Genomic DNA, 22,748 nt, shown 5'->3' on the forward strand with positions numbered 1-22,748 from the left:
AGATCACTAGATTTTTGGACACTAATGGAATCAAGGGATATGGGGATCGGGCAGAAAATGGAGTTGAGATCCAAGATCAGCCATGATCTTACTGAATGGCGGAGCAGGCTCAAGGGGCCGTATAGTCTACTCCTGCTCCTATTTCTTATCTTCTTATTCAAATGTTCTTGGCATAGAGTATAAAAGCAACAAAGTTATGCTAAACCTTTATAAAACACTGGTTAGGCCCCAGCTAGAGTATTGTGTCCAATTCTGGGCACCATTCTTTAGGAAGGAGATCAAGGCCTTACAGGCAGAGAGATTTACTAGAATGGTACCAGGATGAAAGACTTCAGTTACATGTAGAGACTAGAGAAACTGGGGTTGTTCTCCTTACAGAAGAGAAGGTTAAGGGGAGATCTGATAGAGGTGTTCAAAATCATGAAGGGTTTTAATTGAGTAAATAAGGATAAACTATTTCCAGTAGCAGAAGAGTCAGTAACCAGAGAACACAGATTAAAGGTAATTGGCAAAGAACCAGAGGCGACATGAGGGAAAAAAAATTTATGCAGCAAGTTATGATGATCTGGAACACGCTGCCTGAAAGGGTGGTGGAAGCAGATTCATTAATAACTTTCAAAAGGGAATTGGATAAATACCTAACGGGGGAAAATTTGCAGGACAGGATATGGAGAAAGAGCAGGGGAGTGGGACTAATTGGATAGCTCTTCCAAAGAGCCAGCACAGGCTCAAGGAGGTACTTCAATAGCCCTTCGTTAAATCAACATCTCAAACAAAATCTACCCAAAATCCCTATATCCAGAATGTAGTATGCATACCTGATTGGGAGTTTCCAGGTGCTTTACAGTTGCTGGGAAAACCTTTCCAGGTAAAGGTAATAATGGATAATCATACTCTGGCAACATAACTGTTTCAAAGTGTGAAGATAGTAGACCCTATGAACACAGATTTCCAACATATTAGATTATTCATTGCCTCATAATGTCTGACTTGTGTAGCACTAAGTCTTTTTCTTGATATATCTATATACTACATCTATGGAATATTATACAAGTCCATTAGAGTTCTAGTAGTCACAGCAGTTAAGTTTTTAAATACAGAAAGTAATTTAAAAATAGTACATGATTTCACTTTACATATACTTCCCCCAGTGGTTTGTTGTCCCAGTTATTGTGCTTCTAAAAGTTCTGATCGTTCATAGATGAAAAAGGACCAATGTCCATCTAGTTCGCTTTCTACCATCCTGGTAGTTGCACGATACAATAATGGAGTTGTTAACTAATCATAGCAATCAATCTCTATCAATTAGTCTACAACAGATCCAGACATGAGGTGAGGAAAACATCAGTGGTTGAAAGCCTGGGAACCACAGGTTTAAAGTCACCTATTCCTCCCAAGCGTGCTACACTGATGAAGCATCTCTATCTAAAAGGGTCAATTTGGCTTTTCTTTTTTTCAAATACTAACTAACCTGTTGTGCATTTTCAGCATTTAATAATTACTTTTGCGGGCAGGGGGAAGAGAAAGACATGTAGGGAAGAGAATAAAAATATTAAAAAATGTGTTTCAAAACAAACTAATCTCAATTTCAGATATTTAGGATCTACGCCATGATAGATTGTTCAGCTCAAGGGTGAGATTTAGAAATACACATGCTTTCCATATATTGATTTTTTTTCCCTCTAGATTTTTCCATTCACATTCTACAGTTTGTCCTGTTATTCAGAGGCAAGCTCAACTTACCATTTCATGTTTTCAAATTCAGACAGATTAACTTTATATATTATGTAGCATTTCACACATTTTTCCAACCTTCTAAAAATCTAGTCACAGACTGTGCATTTCCAGTATTTTTCTGTTTTGTCAGTCAGATTTTTGAACATTGGCTCAAAGATCCAAGCAAACAAAAAAACTGCATTTTGATTCAAATATACAAATCCAAAATCACCCAGCTCTGCTTATCGTTACACTGATAAAAGTTTCAAACTGCAAACATATACTATAATGTGACAATTTTTTAAAAATTGTTCTGAGGGTGTGGGCGATACTGGCAAAGCCATATTTATTGCCCATCCCCCACGTGTCCTGAGGTGATGGGCCTTGTACTTGAACTACTATAGTCCTTGTGCTAATTGTGCTTCCAAGATGGTGTTAAGTAGGGAATTCCACAATTTTGACCCAGTGGTGATGGAAGAACAGTGATATATGCTCAAGTCAGGATGGTGTGACATAGAAGAGTAATTGGATGTGATGTGTTCCCATGATCTCGCTGCTCTTGTCCTTCTTAGTTATAGTGGTCACAAGGCTCAGGGGTGCTGCCGAAGTAAGCTTGGCGAATTGCTACTGTGCAAAATGTACATAGTACATACTGCAGCCATGGTGCACCAATGGTGAAAGGAGTGGATATTGAATCCAGTGGCTGGGGTGCCGATCAAGTGGACTGTTATGTCCTGGATGGAGTCAAGCCTTGCAGCTGCAACAAAATGCACCCAATCCAGGCAAATGAGTATTCCATCACACTCCTGACTTGAGACTTCTAGATGGTGGAGAGGCAATGAGGTGTCGGGATGTGAGCTCGCCTCTTCCCCACTATTGTAGCCACTACGTTGATATGGCGTCCAGCTATGCTTGCTGTTAATGTCGACCCCAAGATGTTGATGGTGGGGGACTTGGCAATGGCAATGGCATTGAAGGTCAGAAGAGGTGATCGGTCTTTTTACAAATCAGAAGGTATAGTGCACTCTTTAGTGAGTTTGCATAAGCTGAAGATTCAGACAGCAGCAAAGCAACTGCACCAATACAAAAGTTAAGCAATAAACAACTTTTGGTTGAGTTTCCATTGAAAAGTGGTGATAAAAGAAAACATTTAGAAATATATATTTACAATTGACAGAAATTCAATATTTTGTTAATATTCGGTAACTTTTTACCTCAAACATCAAATCCCAGCTTTCTTCAGGTACATTTTCTCCATTATTTAAATCAGGGCAAAATTTCTGTGAAGGAAGAAAAAAAGCCCATCTAGTGTGCACACATTAAAAAGTACATTCAGAAAAAATCTTCAAAGTGCTTGCTGGTAATGTGTTTAACCATGCAAGAATATAAACAGAGAATTTAGGCCCCACGTAACAACTTCCTTAATGAAAATGGGGTAAGAAAAGCTTTCAGAACTGGTGACCAGGCAATGCTAGCACCCAGGACCTAACAGGCTCTCTATAAGCGAGATCACAATTTTACACCTGGTATTAACTTCTTTCCTTTTCTGGTTACAATTACCGATTACAAACTACAAGTTCAGGATTTATATATTTGAGGCATTTACTAAAACTAGCCCGAGCTGTCCTTTGAAGGATAGGTCATCACTCTCCATCGTGACAAATCCACGGTACAAGAGTCTACTCCTATAATCTGGCGCATAAGGATTGATCCCGCATAGTAAGGAGACGGTTAGTTACAGGAATCTACAGCGGAAGCCCCATACACAGCTCAGTGAAATATATTTTCAGCAGAAAAGACTGTTTACAAATCAGTTCTATATGAACATTAACACTGAAATTAGCACATTCATGGTGCAGATGCACGCCTTCATATTTCATGATTATCTAACAGCCTGCAGATAATGTAATTTACTAAAATGCAGTTTACAAAAAAGAAAATTAGAATGGATAAATCTTTAATTTAATATTCTGTGAAAAAAATTTCAACCTTCATATAATGGTCAGGAGAGCGATAGTGATAGGGGATTCTATTGTTAGGGGGAACAGATAGGCGTTTCTGCGGCCGCAGATGAGTTTCCAGGATGGTATGTTGCCTCCCTAGTGCCAGGTCAAGGCTGTTACCGAGCGGCTGCAGAACACTCTGGAGGGGTTCATATCGGTGCCAACAACATAGGTAGAAAGAGGGATGAGGTCCTGTAGGCATATTTTAAGGAATTAGGGAAGAGATCAATAAGCAGTACCTCAATGGTAGTAATCACCGGATTACTCCCGGTGCCACGCACTAGCGAGTACAGAATAGGAGGATAGAGAAGATGAATGCATGGCCAGAGACATGGTGCAGGAGGGAGGGCTTTAGATTCCTGGGGCATTGGGACCAATACATGCCGGACGGGTTGCACCTCAACCAATATCCTCGCGGGGAGGTTTGCTAGTGCTATTGGGGAGGGTTTAAACTAGCTTAGCAGGGGGATGGGAACCTCAGCGTAGATTCGGAAGTGAAGAGAAGCAGAGCTGGAAATGGAAGGCAGAAAATTAGTGAGTGAGTTTGGAAGGCAGAGGAAACAATGGTTAGAAACTATACATGATCTTATTGAATGGCGGAGCAGGCTCGAGGGGCCGATTGGCCTACTCCTGCTCCAATTTCTTATGTAACAAAGGAGTTTGGCAGTGCTTAATGGTATATACTTCAATGCAAGGAATATAGTGAATAAGGCAGATAAGCTAAGGGCACAGATATACATGTGGAAGTACGATATCTTAGCTATTACAGAAACAAGGCTTAAACGGGCAGGAATGGCAGATCAACGTTCCTGGTTATGGGGTTTTCAGACGAGATAGAGAGGGGGATAAAAAAGGATGGGGGTGGGGGGGGGGTGGTGGGAATATTGGTTAAAGAAACAACTATGGCTGTGAGGAGGGATGATATGTTAAAACAATCATCAAATGAGGCCATATTGGTTGAGCTAAAGAACAAAAAAATACTGGCAAATAAAATTAAGGAAAACCCAAAAATGTTTTATAAATACATAAAGAGCAAGTGGATAACTAAGAGTAGGGCCTATTAGAGACCAAAAAGGTATCCTACATGTGGAGGCAGAAGTTGTGGGTATGGTTCTTAATACTTTGCGTCGGTCTTCACAAAAGGGGATGATGCAGAGATTATAGTTAAGGAGGAGGAGTGTGAAATATTGGATGGGATAAACATAGTGAGTGGGGAAGTATTAAGGGGTTTAGCATCGTTGAAAGTAGATAAATCACCAGGCTCGGATGAAATGTATCCCAGGATGCTAAGAGAAACAAGGGAGGAAATAGCAGCGGCTCTGACCATCATTTTCCAATCCTCCCTGGTTACAGGCGTAGTGTCGGAGGACTGCTGATGTTGTACCGTTATTTAAAAAGGAAGCGATAGACCAAGTAATTATAATCAGTCTAACCTCGGTAGTGCGCAAATTATTGGAATCGATTCTGAGGGATAGCATAAATCATCATTTAGACTGGGTTAATCAAGGACAGGCAACATGGATTTGTTACAGGACGGTCGTGTCTGACTAACTTGACTGAATTTTTTGAGCAGGTAACAAGGAGGTTTGATGAGGGTAATGCGTTTGATGTAGTTTACATGGATTTTAGCAAGGCTTTTGACAAGGTCCCACATGGCAGACTGGTCAAAAAAGTAAAAGCCCATGGGATCAAAGGGAAAGGGGCAAGTTGGATCCTAAATTGGCTCAGTGGCAGGAAGCAAAGGTAATGGATAACGGGCGTTTTTGTGACTGGAAGGCTGTTTCCAGTGGGGTCCCACAAGACACTATTAGGTCCCTTGCTTTTTGTGGTATATATTAAGGATTTGGACTTGAATGTGGGGGGCTTGATCAAGAAGTTTGCAGAGGATACAAAAATTGGCCATGTGGTTGATAGTGAGGAGGAAAGCTGTAGATTGCAGGAAGATATCAATGGACTGGTCAGGTGGGCAGAGAAATGGCAAATGGAATTCAATCCAGAGAAGTGTGAGGTAATGCATTTGGGGTGGGCAAACCAGGCAGGGAGTACAAGATAAATGGGAGGATACTGAGAGGTGTAGAGGAAGAAAGGGACCTCGGAGTGCGTGTCCACAGATCCCTGAAGGTAGCAGGACAGGTAGATAAGGTGGGTAAGGCGGCATACATGATATATTCTATGCCTCGGCTAATAAAGGAAAGTAAGAGCAGGGAGGTTATGCTAGAATTGTATAAAATATTGGTTAGGCCAGAGAGCTTGAGTACTGCGCACAGTTCTGGTCACCACATTACAGGAAAGGTGTGATTGCACTGGAGGGTACAGGGGATATTTATGAGGCTGTTGCCAGGGCTGGAGAATTTTAGCTATGAGAAAATATTGAATAGGCTGGGGTTGTTTTCTTTGGAACAAAGGAGGCCGAGGTGAGATTTAACTGAGGTATATAAAATTATGACGGGACTAGATAGAGTGGATAGGGAGAACTTATTTTCCTTAGCAGAGGGGTCAGTGACCAGGGGGCATAAATTTAAAGTAATTGGTAGAAAGTTTAGAGAGGAGCTGAGGAGAAATGTTTTCGCCCAGAGAGTGGTGGGGGTCTGGAACTCACTGCCTGAAAGGGTGGTAGAGGCAAAAATCCTCGACTCATTTAAAAAATACTTGGATGTGCACTTGAAGTGCCGTAACCTACAGGGCTCTGAACCAAGTGCTGGAAAGTGGGATTAAGCTGGATAGCTCTTTTTCAGCCAGCACGGACACAATGGGCCGAATGGCCTCCTTCTGTGCCGTAACTTTCTATGATATACAAAATGGAAATCCTTACATGAGGGACAGAAGAGATCATTTTTAGATGTATTGTTCCGTTAAAAATCTCAATTAACTTCATATCCACACTCTCAACCCTTTCTGTGAAGATCTTTTTCCTAGATCCACGTTTAACCAGCTTAGGGTAAATTCTATGTCTCCTTGTACTTGACTTCCCTAAAGGAGTTGTTGCTTCCTAGCCACCCTGCCAATTTTGAATAGTTATTCTATTAGTAATGTTCTCAAAGATGTTAAAAGAATCAAATATGACCTTCCTCTCCTAAACCAACAATGACCGTTACCCATTAAGTTTTTACTGTACAGGTAACCCCCCCTCCCCCAACCTACTCTCTTGTGTAGGTTCCATTATTTTACCAGGCTTTGAAGAAAGACTACTGGGTCTGATTTGCTCTGCTTTAATATAGCCACAGTTTGCTTACTTCAAAAATGAAAAACTTCTCCAGTACCTAATGAATCTTTCATTACTGTGACCTGTGCCTGGCAAATTTCCACATTAATCACTTTCAGCAGCCCAAGATATATGTGATTTGAGCTAGTGAATGTGTTAGTCTTCAGTTCTTTAAACTAATTAAATACCTCCCCTCTCAATTTTGAAACATTCCATCATAGATCAATTTTGAAGTATTTTCTCCCTGTTGAGCAAAATAACCCCTTGAAAACATAAATAATTCAACTATTTTCATTTCCTCTTCCATTATTCCACTACTTACCTTTAACAAGACCTAACTTCCTCCCAAACATTCTTTTGCTATTCCTTTGAATGGAAGCAGAAGACACTAAACAATATTCTGGCACTATTATTTCCTGAAAAGGAGGAAACTCAAAACAATTTCAGCTTGAACAAAGAGAGGGGTCTAAGGACAGCCCGTCCTCATACCAACCAAATAAGGTGGATCCATGAGCAACAAGGAAAATTCACTGACTGCCAGTAAAGTGGCGATTAGATTTGACTAAATCTGCAATCTTACCTTAATCATTATTGAAGCCTTTTCATTTTGAACAGCATGGTTATGATGAATCATAAAGCAGGAAACAGACATTCCATCAAAGCGAAGATCAACTAACAGCGTCTGTATGCAATTTTCTGATGGTACCTAGAATGAGTTAATATTTTATCATTTATAATTTTAAACACCCCAATTAGATCACCCCTCAGCCTTCTAAGCCCACAGAATACAAGCAATGTTTATGCAACCTGTCCTTATAATTTAAACCTTTAAGCTCAAGTAACATTTTGATGAATCTGCATTGTACCCCCTCCAAGACCAATATATCCTTCCTGAGGTGTGGCGCCCAAAACTGAACGCAGTACTCCAGATGGGGTCTGACCAAGGCTCTGTACAACTGAAGCATAAATCCTCTCCTTTATATTCCAGCCCCTCGAGATAAAGGCCAACATTTGTACCTGTGCATGAGCTTTAAGTGATTTGGGTCGTCCAAATCCCTTTGCTCCTCCAGTTCCTAATCTCTCACCATTAAGAAAATATTCCAATTTGTCTTTCTTGGATACAAAGTATCTGACCTCACACTTACCCATACTGAACTCCATATGCCAGTTTTTCCCATTCACAATCTGTTTATTTCCCATTGTAACTTCCTGGTCCCATCTACACAACTTACTGTGCCTTCTAACTTTGCATCATCCAAGTCATTAACATACATGGTGGAAAGCCAAGGCCCCAATACAGATCCCTGGGAAACACCACTTTTCGCTTCCTGCCAAATCAGAGTATGTGCCCTTTATCCCTACTCTGTTTCCAACCTCCCAACCAATTACAAACCCATGTCACATGGTTATCTCCAATTTCCTGTGCTTTTATTTTTGCTAATAATCTATCAAATGCCTTCTGGAAGTCCAAATAGACAACATCCAACATTCCCCTATCCACCATATTAATGACCTCCTCAAAAAATTCAACTAGATTAGTCAGACACGGCCTACCAGTCACAAATCCACGCTCACTTTCTTTGATCAGCTCATACTTGTCCAAATGCTCAGTCACACTGTCCCTAACAATTTGCAATTATATAGTGCCTTTAACATAGGAAAACGTCCCAAGGCACTTCACATTCGCGCAATAAGACAAAAGTTGACACCAAGCCAAAGGAGGAGTAACTAGGACAGGTGACTAAAAGTTTGGTCAAAGAGGTAAGTTTTAAAAAGAGTGTCTTAAAGGAGCAGAAAGAGGTGGAGAGAGGGAATTACAGAGCTTAGGGCCTAGATGACCAAAAGGTACAGCTGGTGGGGTGAAGGGAGTGGAGGATGCACAAAAGTCCACAGTTGGAGGAACGCAAGATTCTTGGAGGGTTGTAGGGCTGCAGATGGTTACAGATAGGATGGGGAGAGGCCATGGAGGGATTTAAACAAGGACGAGAATTTTAAAATTGTGGTGTTGGTGGACCAGGAGCCAATGTCGGTCAGCAAGCACAGGGTTGATGGGTGAGCAGGACTTGGTGTGGGTTAGAATACAGGCAGCTGGGTTTTGGATGAGCTCAAGTTTACGGAGGATGGAGGATGGAGAATGGGAGGCGGGCCAGGAGAGCATTGGAATAGTCGAGTCTGGAGGTAACAAAAGCATGCATGATGGTTTTAGCAGCAGATGAGCTGAGGCAGGGGCAGAGACAGGCGATGTTACTAAAGTGGAAGTAGGCGGTCTTTGTGATGAAGCGGGTATGGGGCTGGAAACTCGATCAGGGTCAAATAGGATGCCGAAGTTGTGAGTGATCTGGTTCAGCCTCAGAGAGTGGCCAGGGAGAGGGATGGAATTGGTGCTGAGGGAACACACAATGGCTCTTTGGTTTTCCCAATTTTCAGTTGGAGGAGATTGTATCTGATCCAGGACTGGATGGTGGACAAGCAGTCTGACAACACAGAAGTAGTGGAGGGGTCAAGAGAGGTGGTGGTGAGGGTGCGCTGGGTGTTGTCAGCATATATGTGGAACCTGACGTCATGCCTTTAGACGATGTCACCGAGGGACAGCACGTAGATGAGAAATAGGAGGCAAGAGATAGATCCTTGAGATAAAGGGTGCAGGGCACGAAGAGAAGTCATTGTAGGAGATTCGCTCGCAACGACTGGACAGACAAGAGTGGAACCAGGCGGGGGCAGTCCCATTCAGCTGGACATCAGAGGAAAGGCATTGGAGGATGGTGTGGTCAACCGTGTCAAAGGCTTCAGAGGGGTCGAGAAGGATGAAGCAGGAAAGTGCATCACGGTCACTGTTATGGAGAATGTCATTTGTGACTTTGATTAGGGCTGTTTTATTAGTGTTGTGTCACGGGTGGAAACCTGATTGGAGAGGTTCAAACATGGAGTTACGGGAAAGATGGGCATATATTCCAATAACTTCTTCACATCTGATGTTAAACTGACAGGTCTGTAGTTTCCAGGTTTCTCCCGCCCTCCTTAAATAATGGAGTGACATTTGAAATTTTCCAATCCAAATGCACAATTCCTGAATACAGTGCACTTTGGAAAATTATGACTAATACATCTGCAATTTTCTCACCACAGATCCTGGAGATTTGACTACCTTAAGTCCCATTATTTTCTCCATTACCATTTTTTTTGTTATATTAAATCCAATAAACCAATGAGTTATTTTTAGGTTCCCTTTTACCCCTGGTATTTTGTCCTCTTCCTCTACTGTGAGAACAAATACAAAAAGTATTCATTTAACAAATCTGCCACTTCCTTACTGTCCATTGTAGTCTCACCTGCACCTGTCTTTGATGGGCCCACATTCCCCCTTACAATCTTTCTCTTGATAGATTTATAAAAACATTTACTGATAGCTTTGATATCCCTTGCAAGTTTTTTTTCATATTCCTTTTTGCACCTCATATTACTTTCTTTGTATCCCTTTGTTGATTTTTATAGCTATCCTGGTCTGCTAAGTTCCACTTTTCCTTGCATTCGTGCAAGCTTTTTCTTTTAGTTTGATACTGTCTCTTACCTCATTTGTTAACCATGGTTGCCACCTGAGCCGAAGGTGTAAGAAAACTGCTGCAAAGTCCGCATTAGTCAGGACTACAGGTAACAGGGCACACAATCACGATGCTGCCGAAGCACAGAGGCAGCGGCTTGCAGCCATATATGAGAGTCCAAATGTGGATCCACATCAGGGAGCAAAAGTGGCCGAGGCAGTACTGCTGGAGCAGAACAAGTCAGTGGCCAAACCAGGGAGCAATGGCAGCTGAGAACAGGTCCAATGGCCAACAAATAGGAGGCCTGAATGTTCAGCAATATAGGGAAGAGAAAAAGGAGAGGTGACGGTCTTGAGGGGGGGTGGGGGAAAGAGAATGGGCTGTTGGAACTCCATAAAGGGACAAGAGTTCATAAAATAGATTTGAAAGGAACACAGTTAGTACCCACTTGACTACTTACCTTCACCAAGATGGCTGACACACTGAAGACTGATAAACTTTAAAAAAGTGCTCAGTGACACCTGGCGTCCAGAACATGCTTCATGCAAAATCAAAAATATTCTAGTGTCACAGACTGTCACATTAATAGGAAAATCCTATTAAAATTGTGACAGGCAGGTTGTCACCAGAAAAGTGCAGCAGGTATTAGGTGTGGACACATTTCACACTGAAAATACTATAGGAACTGTTACTATGACAGGACATAACAATTTTAATATATAGATATATCATGACTTTGATTTGAAACATGTGTGGAACTTCACAAATAAGTTCCTTTAATCAAGTTCACCTTCTGCATCTGTTTAGATTAGTTTTTTGTTGAAAATTATTTCAGGTTATGATATGTAATAATGAATCATCAGTATAATAGAAACTAAATCACTCGTGCATAGTTTTAGCAGGACGTTTGCACAAAATGAATGTGTGTGATAGGTGAAAGATAATTACCATGACCTCCACCTCCAAATTTCTTTGTAGAAGTAATTCTCTCAAAGTGTCAATAGCATCTTCCTGCCACTTGTTTCCGACCTGTAAAAGACGGCAATTACAAAATTATTTTTTTTCCCCAATCCACGTGTATGCAATTCTAAAAAGTTTATTGTCTGCCTCAAGCAATTTTGGTTCTAACAATCTTTATGGTGGAGTTAAGAAGCATCAAGGGGCAGAAAACACTGGGCGGGAGTTGTCCATAGGCCTCCAAACAGTAGTGGTAATGTAGGGGACGGCATCAAACAGGAAATTAGAGATGCATGTAACAGGAGTACTACCGTAATCATGGGAGACTTTAATCTACATATAGACTGGCCAAACCAAATTAGCAATAATACTGTGGAGGATGAATTCCTGGAGTGTGTATGAGATGGTTTTTTAGACCAGTACATTGAGGAGCCAACCAGGGAACAGGCTATCCTAGTTTGGGTATTGTGCAATGAGAAGGGGTTAATTAATAATCTTCTTGTGTGGGGTCCTTTAGGGAAGAGTGACCATAACATGATAGAATTCTTCATGAAGATGGAAAGTGAAGTAGTCCAATCCAAAACTAGGGTCCTAAACCTAAACAAAGGAAACTACGAAGGTATGAGGAGTGAGTTGGCTATGATAGATTGGGAAGCTTCATTAAAAGGCATGACGGTGGATAGGCAATGGCTAACATTTAAGGAACGAATGCATGAATTGCAACAATTATACATTCCTTTCTGGTGCAAAAACACAAAAGAAAATGCGGCCCACCCATGGCTAACAAAAGAAATTAAGGATAGTATTAGATCCAAAGAGGAGTCATATAAAGTTGCCAGAAAAAGTAGCAAGCCTGAGGATTGGGAGCAGTTTAGAATTCAGCAAAAAAGGACCAAGAGATTGATTTAAGAGGAATAAAAGAGTATGAGAGTAAACCTGCAAGGAACATAAAAGTGGACTGTAAAGCTTCAATATGTATGTAAAAAGAAAAAGATTAGTGAAGACAAATGTAGGTCCCTTACAATCAGAAACAGGAAAATCTATAAAGGAACAGGGAAATGGCAGTGCAATTAAACAAATACTTTGAGTCATGGAAGAGGACACAAATAACTTTCCAGAAATGCTAGGGAACCGAAGGAGTAGTGAGAAGGAGGAATTAAAGGAAATTAGTATCAGTAAGAAAAAAAGCACTGGAGAAATTAATGGGACTGAAAGCCGATAAATCCCCAGGGCCTGATAATCTGCATCCCAGAGTACTAAAAGAGGTAGCCATGGAAATAGTGGATGCATTAGTTGTCATCTTCCAAAATTCTATAAATTATGGAACAGTTCCTGCAGATTGGAGGGTGGCAAATGTAACCCCACTATTTAAAAAAGGAGGGACAGAGAAAACAGGGAATTACAGACCAGTTAGCCTAACATCAGTAGTAGGGGAAAATGCAAGTCTATTATAAAGGATGTGATAACAGGACACTTAGAAAATATCAATGGGATTAGACAAAGTCAACATGGATTATAAAAGGGAAATCATCTTTGACAAACCTACTGGAGTTCTTTGAGGATGTAACTGGTAGAATAGATAATGGAGAACCAGTGGATGTGATTTATTTGGATTTTCAGAAGGCCTTTGATAAAGTCCCACATAAGAGGTTAGTGTGCAAAATTAAAGCACAGGGGATTGGTGGTAATACACTGGCATGGATTGAAAGCTGGTTAACAGACAGGAAACAGAGAGTAGGAACAAATGGGTCTTTTTCGGGGTGGCAGGTGGTGATTAGTAGGGTACCGCAGGGATCAGTGCTTGGGCCCCAGCTATTCACAATATATTTCAATGATTTGGATGAGGGAACCAAATGTAATATTTCCAAGTTTGCTGACGACACAAAGCTAGATGGGATCGTGAGTTGCGAGGAGGATGCAAAGAGGCTTCAAGGCGATTTAGACAAGATGAGTGAGTGGGCAAATACATGGCAGATGTAGTATAATGTGGATAAATGTGAAGTTATCCACTTCGGAAGGAAAAACAGAAAGGCAGAGTATTATTTAAATGGTGATAGATTGGGGAATGCTGATGTACGAAAGGACCTGGGTGTACTTGTACACCAGTCACTGAAAGCAAACAAGCAGGTGCAGCAAACAGTAAGGAAGGCAAATGGTATGCTGGCCTTCATTGCAAGAGGATTTACGTACAGGAGCAAGGATGTCTTACTGCAGTTATACAGGGCCTTGGTGAGACCACACCTGGAGTGTTGTGTGCAGTTTTGGTCTCCTTACCTAAGAAAGGATATACTTGCCATAGAGGGAGTGCAGCGAAGGTTCACCAGACTGATTCCTGGGATGGCAGGACTGTCGTATGAGGAGAGATGGGTTGACTCGGCCTGTATTCACTCGAGTTTAGAAGAATGAGAGGGGATCTCATTGAAACATAAAATTCTGACAGGGCTAGACAGACTGGATGCAGGGAGGATATTTCTCCTGGCTGGGGGGGTCCAGAACAAGGGGTCACAGTCTCAGGATATGGGGTAGGACATTTAGGACTGAGATGAGGAGAAATTTCTTCACTCAGAGGGTGGTGAACCTGTGCAATTCTCTACCACAGAAGGCTGTGGAGACCAAGTCACTGAATATATTTAAGGAGCTAGATAGATTTCTGGACACAATGGGCTCGATGTTACCAGGGCTGCGGGTTTGCGGCGGGGAGGCTATTGGGCGCGTGGGTAACGCGCCCGGCGAAATCAGTCTGCCCCCCGCGCGATCGCAGCCTAATTGGAGCCATTTACCTTGTCTTCCGGGTTCCCCACTGCTGATCGGCGCGTCGGGCGGGCTGCGCATGCGCAGTAAAATCTGTCAGCTGGAGGATCTCTATTTAAAGGGGCAGTCCTCCACCGACAGATGCTGCAACAAATAGCAAAAATTACAGCATGGAGAAGCCCAGGGGGAAGGCTGTTCCCTGTTTAATGATGCCTCACTCCAGGTATCATTAGATGGGGTGAGGAGGGGGAGGACAGAGATCATCCCCCCGGCGGGCGGGAGGAAGCGGCCTGCCTCTGCCACCAGGAAGGCCTGGCTCGAGGTGGCAGAGGAGGTCACCTGCACCACCAACATAATCGCCCACCTGCATACAGTGCAGGAGGCGCTCCAATGACCTAAGTAGGTCAGCCAAAAGTGAGTACACTTACTCATTCCCCTACACTCCATCTGCCACATCACCGCCCTCACCCCACACCTCCTTCTGCATTGCCAACACTACTCTGTCACATCACCCCTCATACCCACTGAAACCTCATCCTCATCTTACCTGCACTTACTCACCTCGCCAGTACTCATCCCGCCACTACCACTCAACCCAATCCTCATACAATCTCATGGCTCAATCTCATACTCACCCTCTCGTGCATCTCTTTCACAGTCAGCCTCACTCAACCTGCCACTACCTGTGCTGCAGCCACAGGGCATGCATCACATATGTGCAGTAGGCAGCGTAAGGCAAACGTGTCGTGAGCATGAAGGGGATGCATAAGGGTGTTTGAGGGTTTGTCATGGTTTTTACTTGCGTTGAATTTCTGACCAACTCACATTACATATTATATTGGCACCACTACTGCCACGTCTTTGCGAATCTTGTCTGGTTTGTGCAATAATGCCCTTTCCTGAGGATCACAATGAAGACCCACAACTGATGACACCCATTGTGTCACTGCAGAGTGGGCGTAGGTGTATTTACAGGGCTCTTTTGTGCAGACGACAGAGACGTAGGCGATGTCCCCGGTGGCACCCTGGAAGGATGCGGAGGAGAAGTTGTTGAGGGCAGTGGTGACTTTGACAGCGACAGGTAAGAAGATGGTGCTCGGGCCAACCGGGAGCAGCTCGGCATGAAGGAGGCTGCAGATGTCCACGACTACATGTCGAGTGACTCTGAGCCTCCATGTGCACTGCTGCTCAGAGGGGTCCAGGAAGCTGAGCCTCGGTCTGTGGACCCTGTGGCGAGGGTAGTGCCCTCTGCGACGCATCTCTCTCTGCGGTTGCCCTCCCTCCTGCTGTGCAGGTGGATGTGTCACAGCACTCTGTTGTGGAGCTCCATGTGTCAGAGGTGGACGGCGTGGCCGGTGATGCTGTTCGCCCTCCGAGGAGGTCATGACTGCAGCTATGGCGGCCCCCATGTACACCTGAGGGGGTCCGCAAGGTAGGTACGTGTCTCTGGACCCCGGGGTCAGTGTACAAGTTGGTGAATTTTCTTGTCAGGAGGAGGGTGGTGGAGGCCAAACTTTGTCCCAAGTGACAGAGTGGCCTCCTGCAATGAGTGAGGGTCTCCCCCCCGACCTGTCAAATGGACCTTTGCAGCCGCCACAGGCAGACAGCTGCAACACGTCCATTTGAACTGGGAGTGTTTCCCCCAGTATGGGAAACAGTCCCAGTTGTCTATAAAATCCCACCCCTCCTCACATATTCCCTTAATCAGGTCAGTTAATGACCTGAAATAGCTAAGTAAATATTGTTAAGTGGCACCCCGCTGGCTTTAATTGCCTGCGGGAGTCCCACATGCGGGGGCTGCGTGCGCATGTCGGCGCATCTGTGGGGAACCCAGAAGTGGGCGGGTTGGAGCCGGGCTCCGGAATTCCCCGATTTTCGGAGCCCCCCCGCCAGGAACGCACCCGATAGTGGGTGCTAAAATGAAGCCCAAAAGGTATCAAGGGGCATGGGGAGAGAGCGAGAATATGGTATTGAGATAGAGGATCAGCCATGATCATACTGAATGGCGGAGCAGGCTCGAAGGGCCGAATGGCCTACTCCAGCTCCTATTTTCTATGTTTCTATTTTTTTTCCCACTGAACCATGAACGTGCTTTAACTACAATTTTACTTTAAAATTTTCCCTCCACAAGAAATTCTTCTTTGAAACCTAGTTAACAATTTTCCAAAACAGAACATGTAGCATTAAAGCTTACAAAATTAGAATACAAAATTGTCAGGGCATAAACACAGAACTGCATAGAATTTACAGCACCGTAACAGGCCATTTGGGCCAACTGGTCTATGCCAGTGTTAATGCTCCACAACAGCCTCCTCCCATCCCTCTTCATCTAACCCTATCAGCATATTTTTCCATTCCTTTCTCCCTCATGTGCTTATCTAGTTTCCCCTTAAATACATCTGTGCTATTCGCCTCAACTACTCCTTGTGGTAGCAAGTTCCACATTCTTACCACTCTTTGGGTAAAGAAGTTTCTCCTGAATTGCCTACTGGATTTATTGGTGACTATCTTATATTTATGGCATAAAAGCAAAATACTGCAGATGCTGGAAATCTGAAATAAAAACAGAAAATGCTGGAAATACACGGCAAGTCAGGCAACATCTGCAGAGAAAGAAACAGAGTTAACGTTTCAGGTCGATGACCCTTCGTCAGAACTGGAAGAACTTGAAGATTAATCAGTTTTTAAGCAAGTACGGAGCCAGGGAAAGCGGGCAGGGGAGGAAAGGACGAAGGGGAAGGTCTATGATAGATAGGGTGGAGGGCAGGAGTGATTAAATAACAAGAGGGATGATGGTGCAAGGCAATGAGGTTGGTTACCGGGACAAGAAACGAAAGCTGGGTCTAGAGGAGCAGTAAATTGCAACATCAGAACCATTACCAGCACTGTCTTCACAAAAGAGAGGGGCGATGCAGACATTGTAGTTAAGGAGGAGGAGTATGAAATATTGGATGGGATAAACATAGTGAGAGGAAACATTAAGGGGATTAGCTTCTTTGAAAGTTGATAAATCGCAGACCCGGATGAAATGTATCCCAGGCTGTTATGAGCTGCAAAGGAGGCAATAACGGAGGCTCTGACCATCATTTTCCAATCCTCTCTGGCTACAGGCGTGGTGCTCGAGGACTGCTAACGTTGTACCGTTGTTTCAAAAGGAAGGAAGGGATAGGCCGAGTAATTATAGGCCAGTCAGCCTAACCTCTGTGGTGGGCAAATTATTGGGAACAATTCTGAGGGACAGCATTAATCATCATTTAGAAAGGCACAGGTTAATCAAGGACAGCATGGATTTGTTAAGGGGAGTTCGCGTCTGGCTAATTTGATTGAAGGCTTTTGACCAAGACCCATATGGCAGACTGGTCAGAAAAGTAAAACCCCAATGGGATCAAAGGGAAAGTGGCAAGTTGGATCCAAAATTGGCTCAGTGGCAGGAAGGAAAAGTAATGGTGGACAGGTGTTTTTGTGAATGGAAGGCTGTTTCCAGTGGGGTTCCACAGAGCTCAGTACTAGGTCCCTTGCTTTTTGTGGTATATATTAAGGATTTGGAACTAAATGTAGGAGGCATGATTAAGAAGTTTGCAGATGATACAAAAATTAGCCATGTGGTTGATAGTGAGGAGGAAAGCTGTAGACTGCAGGAAGATATCAATGGGCTGGTCAGGTGGGCAGAAAAGTGGCAAATGGAATTCAATCCAGAGAAGTGTGAGGTAATGCATTTGGAGGGCAAACAAGGCGAGGGAATACACAATAAAATGGGAGGATACTGAGAGGTGTAGAGGAAGAAAGGGACCTCGGAGTGCGTGTCCACAGATCCCTGAAGGTAGCAGGACAGGTAGATAAGTGGGTACGGTGGCATACGGGATACTTTCCTTTATTAGCCGAGGCACAGAAAGTAAGAGCAGCGAGGTTATGCTAGAACTGTATAAAACATTGGTTAGGCCACAGCTAGAGTACTGCATACAGTTCTGGTCACCACATTACAGGGAAGATGTGATTGCACTAGAGAGGGTACAGAGGAGATTTACAAGGATGTTGCCAGGGCAGGAGAATCTTAGCTATGAGGAAAGATTGGATAGGCTGGGGTTGTTTTCTTTTGAACAGAGGAGGCTGAGGGGAGATTTAATTGAGGTACATACAATTATGAGGGGCCTAGACAGAGTGGATAGGAAGGACCTAATTCCTTTAGCAGAGAGGTCAATAACCAGGGGGCATAAATTTAAAGTAACTGATAGAAGGATTAGAGGGGAGCTGAGGAGAAAGTTTTTCACCCAGAGAGTGGTGGGGGTCAGGAACTCACTGCCAAAAAGGGTGGTTGCAGGAGAAGCCCTCATTGCATTTAAAAATACTTGGATATGCACGTAAAATGCCGTAACCTACAAGGCTACGGACCAAGAGCTGGAAAGTGGGATTAGTCTGGATAGCTCTTTTTTGACCGGCACAGACACGATGGGCCAAATAGAAATTTATGGCACGTAAGGAGGCTATGATTCACTTGCTGTCCGAAAAAAATGGGAGCAGTGGTTATTATCTGAAGTTATTGAAGTCAACGTTCAGTCCAGAAGGTTGTAAAGTGCCTAAACGAAAGTTGAAGTGCGGATCCTCAAGCTTCCTTTGAGCTTCATTGGAAGAGTATAAGAGGCCGAGGACAGAGGTCAGAGTGGAAGTGGGATGGGGAATTAAAATGACAAACGACCAGCAGGTCTGGGTCACCTTGTGGACTGAGTGGAGGCAAAGCGATCGCCCAATCTGTGTTTGGTCTCCCCAATGTAGCAGACTGCATTATGAGCAGCAAATACAGTATACTAAATTGAAAGTAGTACAAATAAATCGCTGTTTCACCTGGAAGGTGTGTTTGGGGCCCTGGACGGTGGGAAGGGAGGAGGTGAAAGGGCAGGATGGGCAGTGTCCTAGGCCAAACCATCTTCAGCTGCTTCATCAATGACCTTCTCTCCATCATAAAAGGTCAGAAGTGGGGATGTTCGCTGACGATTGCACAGTGTTCAATTCCATTCGCAACCCCTCAGATAATGAAGCAGTTCGTGCCCGCAAGCAGCAACACACGGACAACATCCAGGCTTGGGCTGATAAGTGGCAAGTAACATTCGCGCCAGACAAGTGCCAGGCAATGACCATCTCCAACAAGAGAGAACATCTTCACCTCCCCATGATATTCAATGCTATTACCATCACCAAATCCCCCAACATTCTGGGGGTCACAACTGACCATTAACTTAAAATACTGTGGCTACAAGAGCAGGTCAGAGGCTGGGTATTCTGCGGCAAGTAACTCACCTCTTGACTCCCCAAAGCCTTTCCACCATCTACAAGGCACAAGTCAGGAGTGTGATGGAATACTCTCCACTTGCCTGGTCGAGTGCAGCTCCAACAACACTCAAGAAGCTCAATACCATCCAGGACAAAGCAGCCCGCTTGATTGGCACCCCATCCACCACCCCAAACACTCACTCCCTCCACCACCAGCCCACCGTGGCTGCAGCGTGTACCATCTACAAGATGCACTGCAGCAACGCGCCAAGGCTTCTTCGACAGCACCTCCCAAACCTGCGACCTCTATCACCTAGAAGGATAAGGGCAGCAGGTGCATGGGAACACCACCACCTGCATGTTCCCCTCCAAGTCTCACACCATCCTGACTTGGAAATATATCGCCGCTGGGTCAATATCCTGGAACTCCCTACCTAACAGCGCTGTGGGAGAACCTTCACCACACGGACTGCAGCGGTTCAAGGCGGCGGCTCACCACCACCTTCTCAAGGGCAATTAGGGAGGAACAATAAATGCTGGCCTTGCCAGCGCGCTCACATCCCATGAATGAATTAAAAAAGTGTTGCATCTCCTGCGCTCGCACGGGAAGGTTCCATGGGGAGGAGAGCAGGTGTTGGGGGCGATGGAAGAGTGGACCAGGGTGCCACGGAGGGAGCAGCCCCTTCCGAATGCTGAAATGGGAGGGTAGGGGAAGATTTGTTTGGTGGTGGGATCGCGCTGGAAGTGGTGGAAATGGCAGAGGATGATACGTTGAATGTGGAGGCAGGTGGGGTGGAAGGTGAGGACAAGGGGGACCCTATCATGGTTCTGGGAGGGAGGGGAAGGGGTGAGGGCAGAAGTGCGGGAAATAGGATGGACAAGGTCGAGAGTCCTGTCAACTAGAGTGGAGGGGAATCCTTGGTTGAGGAAAAAGGAAGACATAATCGGAAGCACTGGTGTGGATGGTGGCATCTTCAGAACAAATGCGGCGGAGACGGAGAAACTGGGAGAAAGGAATAGAGTCCTTACAGGAAGCGGGGTGGGAGGAAGTGTAATGAAGGTAGCTGTGGGAGTCGGTGGGCTTATAATAGATATTCATAGAATCATAGAAAATAGGAGCAAGAGTAGGCCATTCAGCCCTGCTCCGCCATTCAAAATGATTATAGTTGATCGTCTAACTCAGTACCCTGTTCCCGCTTTTTCCCCATATCCCTTTAGCATATTGGTTGACAGCCTATCCCAGAAATGGAGATGGAGGAGTCGAGGAAGGGGAGATAAGTGTCAGAGATGGACCATGTGAAGGCGAGGGAAGGATGGAAATTGGAAGCAAAGTTGATGAAATTTTCCTGTTTGGGGCAAGAGCAGGAAGCAGCAACGATACAGTCATCAATGTGCTGGAAAAAAAGGTGAGGGAGGGGACCGGAGTAGGACTGGAACAAGGAATGTTCCTCGTAATCCAGAAAAAGGTAGGTACAGCTAGGACCTATACGGGTTCCCATAGCAACATCCTTTATTTGGAGGAAGTGAGTGGATATGAAATGAGTAAATATTTTATATTATGGCACCTAGTTTTGGACTCCCCAAGTGGAAACTGTAATCAAGAAATTAGCATTAGGCAGGTAAACACAATATAACCAACCAACAGGTCCATCATACTACTTATTGCTGCTATTCTCAATATTAGAGCCAATTCCATTATCCCCATTTATGATGGTGCCTTAGCCACGGCAAAACAAGATGAGCTGATTCACTGAGTAAAGACCCAGCTCTCCAGAGCAGACCCCAAAATACACTTTAGGAAGGATGTCAAGGTCTTGCAGAGGGTACAGAAGAGGTTTACCAGGATGATACCAGGGACTTCAGTCATATGGAGAGATTAAGGAGAACAATCGCAGCTTCTCCAGAGAAGATTAAGTGGAGACCTAATAGAAGTATTCAAAATTATGAGGGGTTTTGACACAGCAAGTAAGGAGAAACTGTTCCCTCTGGTAAGTGGGTCAGTAACCAGAGTTCACAGATTTAAAATAATTGGCAAATGAGCTAGAGGGAAAATGAGAAGAAATTTTTTCACAGAGAGTTAAGATCTGGACAGCACTACCTGAAAGCATGATGGAAGCAGATTGCATTGGAATTTTCAAAAGGCAATTGGACATGTATTTGAAGAGGACCAATTTTTCAGGGTTATGGGGAAAAAGCTGGAATTTGGGACTAAATTGGACAGCTCTTTCAAAGAGCTGGCACAGGCTCGACAGGCTGAATAGCCTCCTTCTGCGATGTAAGATTCCATGAAACTAACCACTAGACCCCTCTCCCCATCTAGAGATCAAGAACCATCTGGCTGCTGAGATTCCTTAAAAGCACTGACCACATCCTCATCTCCTTAAGCATTTTGATCCAGTTATCCTGTAGATATTTAATTCCTCAAGATAATTCTTAACATGTTTTACTGATGGTGATATAGATTCCAGAGATAAAATAACTGGATCTGGTATTTTTATTTTCATTTGTGAAAACTGAATAATTTAATATATTTGGTAATAATATATTTGGTATATCAGGACTGTTCTTCGGGACAGATCATCCACTTTGGAAAATGAGCTTTTAAAAAATGTTTTATAAAAAACATTTAATGTTTTATACTCAATGTAATTTCATCCAAAATATTTTATATCCAGTGTGACATCATATACTTACAGGTGTCACTCCATAAAGCTGAAATGGTAGACAAAGCTCTGGAATATCTGGATACATAAGCACTGGATAAACATGGCATTGTGGGATTGTTTCAGTGTATCCACGGTCTACATAGTGCACCTAGCATCAAGACAATGAGCAAATAACTATACTCATCACACAATAGATGTTTTAACATTTTTTTAAAATATTAAAATCAAGTAGCATACTTACGAGTAAAACTGTGAAGAACGTCTTTAAAAAGTGATATTCTCGCATTCTCCACAATTTTATCTTAAAACTAAGTGCTCACAAAATGACATGGGCAGGAGTAGATAAATCTGTTCAATGGTAAAAACTGCTCTCCCAGTGATGGATTTTAGCCTTTTCCATACACTCAAAAAGCAAGAATTCTCCAGACACAAAGAAAGTGAGGCCCTCAAAACACAAAAGACTGTACCCCTCCCCACCACATTCACAAAAAAAACCTCTCCTTACACAAAATATGTTTTCCCTCACCCCAGTGTGAATGGTAGCCTTCCTCATTCTTTCCCTCTGCCAAAGCCTAGAAACTTGTATGCTTCAGCTCTTCAAAATTCCTGGGCCTACAGGACTGGTAAAATCAATCAGAGCAGAATTTTC

The 22,748-nt window shown here is 43.7% G+C and overlaps 1 protein-coding gene across 1 annotated transcript in view; it reads right to left on the reverse strand.

The window, feature by feature from the left end:
- The window catches only part of rnf17 (ring finger protein 17), a 48,448-nt gene that overhangs the window by 10,171 nt on the left and 15,529 nt on the right, over window positions 1-22,748 (reverse strand). Inside the window, exons 5-9 of the mRNA XM_067986683.1 lie at window positions 22,128-22,247; window positions 11,409-11,489; window positions 7,502-7,627; window positions 2,931-2,996; window positions 819-935 (exon numbers count right to left, since the gene is read on the reverse strand). Coding sequence (XP_067842784.1) covers window positions 819-935; window positions 2,931-2,996; window positions 7,502-7,627; window positions 11,409-11,489; window positions 22,128-22,247 — 510 coding nt within the window. The remainder of the gene's footprint in view (window positions 1-818; window positions 936-2,930; window positions 2,997-7,501; window positions 7,628-11,408; window positions 11,490-22,127; window positions 22,248-22,748) is intronic.

This window comes from Heptranchias perlo, chromosome 6, assembly GCF_035084215.1.
Source record: "Heptranchias perlo isolate sHepPer1 chromosome 6, sHepPer1.hap1, whole genome shotgun sequence".
Classification (NCBI taxonomy): domain Eukaryota; kingdom Metazoa; phylum Chordata; class Chondrichthyes; order Hexanchiformes; family Hexanchidae; genus Heptranchias; species Heptranchias perlo.